General features: G+C 42.4%; 1 protein-coding gene across 3 annotated transcripts in view; it reads left to right on the top strand.

The window, feature by feature from the left end:
• ARSK (arylsulfatase family member K) overlaps positions 1-4,116 on the top strand; it is a 41,803-nt gene extending 37,687 nt beyond the window's left edge. For all 3 annotated transcript variants that reach the window (XM_018560530.1, XM_018560528.1, XM_018560529.1), the window contains one exon: positions 3,787-4,116. In XM_018560530.1, the coding sequence (XP_018416032.1) occupies positions 3,787-4,106 (320 nt within the window). In that variant the 3' untranslated portion in view covers positions 4,107-4,116. The remainder of the gene's footprint in view (positions 1-3,786) is intronic.
• The last annotated feature ends 5,058 nt before the right edge of the window (positions 4,117-9,174 follow it).

The following is a 9,174-nucleotide window of genomic DNA, read 5'->3' on the forward strand; positions in this document are numbered from 1 at the left end:
TTTTTTTTTTTTTTTGTTTTTTTTTATTCTGACGCCAGCCAACGGCTCCATGTCCATGAATAAAAAAGAAAAAGCAGTGTTTCTCTCCTGGGCGGCCGGGAGCGGGAGACTCCCGGAGCGCCCGAGAGAGTTAGGCTGTCTGGAGATCAGTGTCCCTGGTTAGCCGGTAACCAGGGGCGCTGATCTCTCTGTAAGTGGCCAGTGTAAGTGGTAACATCACGGCTGGCTCCAACCAGCAGTCAGAAGCAGGCTTCGGCTTTCACCTCGGCTCAGTCGAGCCAAAGCATATGCCTCGACTGAGCCACCCGGCCGACTTTGGGAGCTGTACGGGCTATAGTGAGTACCGAAGGGGTCCGAAGGTGCTGCTAGATCCTTCGGCTGCTTCGTGAATAGACCCCTATATGTAATATTCTACAGTCATAGCATCCCCAAACAAATAAAGGGGGGTCTTTTTTAAAGCAGTTTCATATTAATTAATGTGCATTTGGGAGTAAAATATTAGCATGAAGCTTTGGGTCTATTTTGCAACCAAAGCGGCATATTTAGATAAATTAAAATGTTCTTTATCTTTGACGTCGCGAATATGCTGCATCTCACATTTTGTATTGCATGTTAGGGACAGATTTATTATCTACACACAAATTGCATAATAATTTACACACAATGGGGTGCATTAATCAATACTGTCTTAGTGACTCTGCTGGCTAATCCGTCCCAGTTTATATTTTATAGGGTTTTTATATTTTAGGACATAATAGGATATAGTTCGTGACAGATTTATTACCTGTAAGCAAGTTGCGTAATCAGTTACAATATCTGCGCCTGTTTAAAAAGTCCTCCTTAGTAATTGTTAGTTCTGCGACAGATTAGTTGTTAAATTAGTTTGCAAAAAAGGGTGCTTACAGTTGCGGCAAACAAGAGGAAATAGTCCCTATTTGTCTGTACAATCACACAGAGCTAAATCTGTCAGTTTGGTTGCAAAACAGACCAAAAAATGTGTTGTATGCAAATTGCAGGTTAATAATCTACAACTGCTTTGATAAATGTCATCCAATTGGAGACATTTATCAATACTGGCTTATTGTTTGTGGTTGCTAATCTGTTGCTTGTTATATTTTGTAATACAAGTTAGGGATATATTATCTGTACGCAAGTTGTATAATAATTAGCCATTATGAAATGATGTGAGGTTAAATTAACTTGCAAAAAAGGGGCTTGCAGTTGTGGCACAAGAGATAAAATAGGCAGAGTGCCTATTTGTCCACAAAAAGCAGTTGCATAATAATTAAGCAATTTGCATGCAAAAATGTTAGCACAAATCTTTGGGGTTGAATTATTAGAGACAAATGGGTTGTTAAATTGACAAGAGAATTTTCCCTTAGTTTAGTGAATGAGGTGAAGCTCTGCTGACTTCCATCATCCAATCATGTACATGCAAAACTACTGGGTTTTTTTTTGTTTGTTTTTTTTCTTGCGGGTGATTGGGTATTCTTTGCAAAGTGAATGTCACCATAATCACTGAGGTATAGGGAAATTCCCTTGCAAAGTGAGAATTCCTTTGCAAAGTGAACAGCCTTTAGTAAATCAACCCCTTGGGTCTATTCAGCAGCCAAAGTGACATATTTAATATTGCAAATAACCCACCAAAAGAAACCCCATATGAATGTCAACACCACAAATATACCCAAAATAATGAAACCTTTCTTTATTTTAAAACATCAATGCAATAAAAAGTAACAGAATAAAGAAACACCCCACAAATATAACCCACAAATATAACCCACAAGATAACATCAGTCAAAAACACCAAAATTCATCTACCTGTCCCTAATGGCAATGTGTTCCATATACAGCCACCAGGGAACTCCGAATAAAACCTGTGCTAAGCAGACCATGGTCAATCAAAATAAATGTATAAATATTTAAAAATGTTTCAAGCAATATAAACAAATTAATCCTCACTGCAAAGGATCCTCACCTACACTATGCTATATATAATCAAGACAGATCAGATGCATACAAGGTAAATGGTGAACCTGCATCATGTAGTAAAGGTGCAGGTTCACCATTCTATTAAGAACAATAGTGGGTTGATCCCTATATTATAGAAAGTTAGAACCTAAAAATGAAGAACACAATAAAATAACTATGTAGCAAATTATGCACTCAGAACTACATACCCTATATATATGCCCGTCATTTGTTGTCATATAAATGTTGAGCTCAGATTCCCGTTGAGTATTATATGCCCAGGTTTTCCTCTGTGAACCACAAAACACCTACCCCTATGTTATGGAGATGAGGAGAAGGTGTTCTGTATTCTGGGTCCATCTAACACTGCCAGGGTTATTCACGAAGTGGTGAAGAGTTTGGAGAAGGCAGGAGAACTGAACAATCTAGGACAACATAGCTGATTTGGAAAGATTCTCCAATTCAGCTCACTTTCCTGTTCAGCTATATTGGCTTAGATTGTTCATTTTCTCTTGCCTTCACCCTTTAGTGAATAGCCCTGTATGTTCCATAGGCTTAGTATTATTAAAAAGTTGCAAAGCAACAAAGACAACATAGATTCAAGTGCGGAGAAAAGCTCAAATACCAATAGGTAAATTGCAAGTAAAAAAGTGAATTTACTTGAATGGCATAATACCAATGTCACCTTGATAAAGGGGTCCTGTTTGGCCACAAAAACATAATTGTTATGCCATTCAAGTAAATCCAGTTTTTATCTGCAATTTGCTAATTGTGTGCTAGCTTTTTCTACATTTGTCTTCTGTAGGCATGACGCTGTTCTACTTCTTGAGTGGCAATATCTCTTCTGAATAGATACTGTACAGGAATCGAGCATTGTCACCCAGGGACCAGAAGTGTGTTCCTGGTAGGATCACTAGGTAAAAATAAAGAAATAAAAAGCCTAAAAAAGGAAAACTTATGCAGCCACCACATATGAGCAACATATTCTTTCTTCTTGCATTTAGATGCACTTTAACTGTAATTTTGTAGAGGTCCATACCTTTCCTTTGCTTTCCTTTGTTTCATTTGACTTTAATAGGTATAATAGTTTTGCCATTTAAAATAATTTTTTAACTCAAGCCACTAACCTTACCTGGGAATACATTTGTTGTTTTTTGGATTCTTGAATGGAAGTAACAATGCCTTCTATTTTATTAAGGCACTGATAGAATCAGGGCCATATATACTGTAGGTCATTTTGCCCTAGGTATACCTGACTTATGACGCTCTTTGCTACAAGCTCTGACTTAGTAAAAACTACTGCTAGGATTCACTATTCGAGGTAGCATATGGTCTGCTTTATTTCCAGAGCTACTTTTTAAATGGACCACCAAACAAAAAAGCAGGGATGGTTTCATGTTTCCTGAACAATAAAGAGCCTTGTGACTCCTTTCTTAATGCTTGTGTTCCTTCTCTCCCATATTTAACTTGCTGAATTTGGCCACAAATGAGAGGTGGACAGGAGAGAAAATGATAAATGATAAAAGTTTTATACTTTGAGGCTTGATAATGCCCTCCTCCAGCATAAAACAAAAACATAAGTGTAGCTCTAGGACTACAATTCTTAGCTAAACCAGTAAACCTAAACCACAATTATAAATCACAAATGATACTGCCCCTGTAAAGCTGCTGTTCTAGGCACTGGCCCAGGAGGCCTTTATGGATAATATAACCCTGGCTGTAAATGTAATAAGTGTCAAAACTGTTCACAGTAAATAGTACAACATTTAGGTACACAATTCACATGATTTAAATACGTATCATTATGTTTTGCAGATTTAACAGCTGATCCAGATGAGCTTAGAAATGTGGCCCCTTTGTACCCCACGATTGTCCTCTCTATGGAGAAGAAACTTCAATCAATTATAGACTACAGGAAAATATCTTACAATGTACATCAGTATAATAAGGAAGAGTTTATCAAATGGAGAGCGAGCCTTGGACAGAATTATACAAATGTTATCTCTAACCTGAGGTGGCACATCGATTGGAACAAGAGACCAAAAGCCTGTGAAATGGCCATTAAAAAGTGGTTAGAAAGTGGAAATAATAATATTTCTACGACTAGATCCAATAACATTGTTAAGGAAAAGTAATTATAAAATGAATACTTTTTGTAAAATATTGCATCAAGATCATATGTGACTTCTTCACTAAAGATGTAGCTGACTAGAATGTTCCTATATTTACCATTTGCTGGACAGAACAGTGATCAGTAGGGATGCACAGATACTTTGAGTACCAGTGCAGATACTTGGCATTTTCATGAGAACTACCAGGGCTGCAGCGGTTGCAGCTGGGACCTGGCTCTGGTGCTCCACCACTGTCCTGAAACCATTAGGCCCCATTCACACGTAGCGACATACCTTTTGCAGCGGCCGGGATAGCGCGACTTTCGGGGCGACGTTCCAGCGACGGTAGCGCGACCTTCTCCGTCGGGCTCCATTAGAAAAAAGCAAAATCCGCCGAAAAAAGGGTCCTGTAGAAGCGACTTGCGACCGTGACGAGCGACATGGAGCTAAGACAGCTCCATTAAATATCATTAGCCGGTGACTTCTCGCGATATCGCGCGGCAAAAATACGCGATATCGCAGCGGAAATCGCGCGATAAATCGCTACGTGTGAATGGGGCCTTAGTCTGTATTGATTTAGAAAAACTGTCACATGACAATAAACAAAAATCTATCGGTACTCGTACTTGTAAGTACTTGGGCAATTATCAGTACTCGTACTCGCAAAACTGGTATCTGTGCATCCCTTTATTTATATTCATAAAAACAAAATCGTACATTAAAACAGAGATGTACAAATCCCAGGAGCTCCATATGGTCCTTACAAATGACAGCTGCCTCCTAATTTTTGAATTTTTCTCTAGTCTAGTCTTGGAGCTCAAAAGTATCGGTACATGTACTCGTACTTGTACCGAGTACTGTACTTGGTATCTGTGCAACCCTAGTGATCAGAGATTTCCACTTCTGGGTAACAGCATGGTAAAGCACCTAGATAATTGTATTATTCTTGTATGCTTTATCATCGGACTTGGGGTTCTTTTTTTCTCCTTGTTTCCTGAGGAAAGAGCTTTTATTACTCCCTGTGCCAGAATCACCAGGCTTGTTTAGTTCTTGCAGGGGCAGTTGTTGTGAGCATTAATTCATACTAGGGATCTACCGAAATTTAATTTTTAGACCGAAAAATTACTTTTACTTTTTTTTCCAACCTTTTACATTTTTTTAAAATTATTTTAAAATTATTTTCTTTTTATTTCTTTTTCACTTTACTGTTGGGGGCTCTGGGGAAATATCAGGGGTCTGAACAGACCCCTGATATTTCCCTTTTGAAAAGGAAAAAGAGATTGAGGACACAGAATTCTCAATCTCTTTTTCTGCAGCACCTGTTATGAATCAACAGAAAGCCTCTATACTGAGTGATCCGGTCCATTCATAAACTGTGGATATAGTATGAGTTACTATGTCCACAACCATGAATGAACAGGAACACTTCCTGTTCATTCATAACTGGGAACACAGTAAGCATGCTATGTCCTCAGTTATTTACAAACACTCCTGTACTTGTACTCCGCCCGGCATCCTGACTCGCCTGGAGAGCTCGGCCCCCTGTGACAGTGGACAGCTCTCTCCTCCCGTATTACTCCCCTTGGCATTGTGACTTGCCTGTCAAAGGAGGCTGAATGTTGTATTGTGGGAGGAGAGCTTGGATTCCTGTGACAGCTGGCAGCTGTCCTCCCGCATCGCTCCACTCGGCATCCTGACTCGCCTGTCACAGGAGGCTGAGCGGAGCGGTGTAGGAGGAGATCTTGGCCTCCTGTGACAGCTGACAGCTCTCTCATCCCCCAGCGCTCCGCTCAGCATCCTGACTTGCCTGTCACAGGAGGCTGAGCGAGGAAGTGTGGTATGAGAGCTCAGCCTCTTGTGACAGCTGACAGCTGTCTCCTCCCTGCACCACCCGCTCAGCCTCCTGAAAGCTTATTTCCTCCACACTGGGCGCCGGTCTGTGTCCCCAGGGACCCCTGCTGCCTCTGCTGCCATAGGCAGGGGAGAGCAGTGGGCATCAGGGAGGACACAGACAGGTGTCCAGTGGGGAGGAGAGAAGCTAGAGATGAACTGAATTTTCTGCCATCATGGTACTTTCAGCATTTTGCCCAAAATACCTTTTGTGGCCAAAACGTTTAGGCGGCCAAAATTTCAGAGTATCCCTAGTTCATACTATTGTAGGCATACCCCACAACTACATCTCACAAACATCTTTTCCCTTAACACAGTGTATGGGCAGACTCTTCATAGGCAAGATAGCAGCAGTGTTTTCCTAAGAGAGAGAAATCTATGTATGCATCTAGATAGGAACAGCGAGGGGTGGGGGATAGGTGGAGTTCTCTAGACCAGCAGGCAGGGATGGATGGGATTTCAGTCCAGAAAAGGAGGGTATGACGGCAGGCAGTGTGGCCAGGAGAGGAGTGCAGAATGTATGGGAATAGGCGGTGTGCGCATGAAAGAAGTGTGAAAGGTATGATGGCAGGCAGTATGTACAAAAGAGGGTTCAGAGGTGTGGCAGTGGGCAATGTGTGCAAGAGAGGAGTGTGAAGGGCATGGGAGTGCACAGTATGTGTAGGACAGAAGTGTGGAGGATATGATAGATAGCAGCATGTGCAGGACAGGAGTGCAGAAGGCATAGGGGTGCCTGGGGACTGGCATCAACACTAAGTGTGTGTCAGCTTAGGAGGTCTATGTGTTTTCCGGGAGTTGTTGAGCTGACATGAAAGGGAGCATGTGTATGCAGGGCATCAGTAAGGTGTGGGGATCTCAGATTTTTGAGGTGGCAGGCTTCTGGGGAACAGAGTCGTGTAGTTGCAGGCAGGGGCGTAACTAGAAATCACAGGGCCCCATAGCAAAATTTTGTATGGGGCCCTGTGATTTCTAGTTACGCCCACCTGATAACCCAAACAGTCCACCTAAGGGTTACCCTGCAGAGCCCAGCATAGACTCTTTATGGTAGGCTCTGCAGGGTCTCAGGCGGGCAGTCAAGCCCTCTTACCTGTCAGCCCTGATCCTCTGTCCGCCTCCTTCTCCTCCACGATCGACTCCTCCTTCACTGGGCCCCGCCTCCTCGATCGCTAGGCCCCGCCCCTCGATCGCCGGGCCCCGCCCCTCAATCGCCGGGCCCCGCCTCCTCGATCACTGCCGATGACGGGCCCAGCCACCTCCTGCGAAGCTGCTACTGGTTGCAGGAGAGGAGTTTTGGACAGTGGATTAATGAAGAGAGCTGTAGGATATTCCTGGGGTGAACTGCCCATGATTGTTAAGCTGTCTGGAGGGAAGTGTGTGAGAGTGAAGAGGCTTCCTCTGCATCAGGGAGGGATGCGGAGCTGCAGGGAGACCAGGATTGGGCAACAGAGTGGAAGAGGAAGGATGATGAGAAATCGCTACTGGAAAGAGGCATTATCCTTAATGGGAGAGTTAATGTGTGTGATGCAAATAAAACTCAAATTTTAGGATAAAACTTAGGGAAATGTGCATAAATTGTTAAGATGTACTAAATCTGTTTTATTTTAATTTGTCCTGACTTACCCTGGAAGAGTCTTATATTTTCACTATGGTAGTTAGTGGGGATGGCATATTATCTATAATAGGGTCCTTGATTATCACTTTCAAAGCAGAACTCCAGGCAAATAAAATGTTCACCCTTGCAGGGGGGCTACCCTGCAAAAGTTAAGTGCTTATTTTGTCTAGGAAGCTAAAATAAAAAAAAGTTATACTCGCCCGAATCACAACCTCAGCTTGCTCTTAGACTGGTCCCCTCAGCCTCTGCTTCAGAGGTCTAAGGTCCTGTGAGTCATGACGTTCCATACAGTGTATAGAATGTGAGGACGCCGAGGGACATAACAACGCTGGAGGAGAGGAGAAGTCAGGCTGAAGGGAGCGGTGTAGAAGTCCGTCAGGGTCGATGTTCAGGCGAGGACAGCTTTGTTATTTTAGCTCCCTAGACAAAATAAGCACCTAACCATTGCAATGCGGGGATGGCTCCACTACAAGGGTTACGATTTTATTTGCCCGGAGTTCTGCTTTAAATGAAAAATACAGGACTGCTATTGCTGACCCTCCCACCTGGCTGTCATGCAATGGTTGCAGTACTTTCTTAGACATCACCCCAGAACAAGCATGCAGCAAGGTTAGCATTCCATGTGTGTATACTTGTGTCTAGTCAGTGTTCTGCCACACAGTAAAGTTTAGCATTGACCTAAGGATGTCAGCAGTGGCAGCCTATATATTTCTTTCAGGGCAGATTTTCTTTGACAGTCAGAGGTTCGAAATAATATTTATTGATGATCCCAGAACATCCAATGTAACCCACTCCAATAGGTAGAAAGCATTTTGCTCCTGACCATCCCTGCCTTTCTCATTATTTTTTAACTAACTATTTACTCACATCCTTCATAAGTGTTCACGGACTAAGTTCAGGAGAATATAATTAGGCAGGTACACAGATGATCATAAACAGCGTGTCTACTGGAGTGGATCATGTTAGAGGGTTTATAATCAGCATTTTAATGTAAGCAGATACAAGAAAAAAAGGTTTCCACAGTGGGGTGTGCGAGGACCCAGAGGGGAAAATAAAAAAAAGGGGGCTTTTAAGAAACAAGTCCAGACCTCGTGTATAAAAATCTTAGAAGTACATTTATTCAATAAATCGTTGTATACATTATTTAAGATAAAAAGCGGAATACAAAATCATCAATAAAAATGCTTTTACAAATGCAGGTTCACCGAATGGTGACGATACCGTGCAGTTACGATGTACATGGTTGTTTGTTATCAGAATGGTATAAACGCTCCTGTAAGTCCCTACATGTTTCGCCCCGAAAGGGCTTCTTCAGGGGAGAGAGACAATTCTATGGGAGATATGTGTCATATATGTGTCTTCACCGTCAGTTAGTCAGGGAAGCGAGAATATAGTGGAAAAATTGCTTCAAATACAAACAAGGGATTGGTTTTGTCAAGCATGAACCGCCACAGGTAAACACAAATGGAGGGATCGCGTCGGAGACAGCACCCTGTAGTCTTCAGGAAAAACAGGCAGCCGGCATACTAGACTTAGAGGTAGTGAAGTTCTGCTCTTGCCGTGTGTGGTGTTGCTGTTTCTTTCCCAGAC

Source organism: Nanorana parkeri, unplaced genomic scaffold, assembly GCF_000935625.1.
Source record: "Nanorana parkeri isolate BGI_ZX_2015 unplaced genomic scaffold, ASM93562v1 scaffold462, whole genome shotgun sequence".
Classification (NCBI taxonomy): domain Eukaryota; kingdom Metazoa; phylum Chordata; class Amphibia; order Anura; family Dicroglossidae; genus Nanorana; species Nanorana parkeri.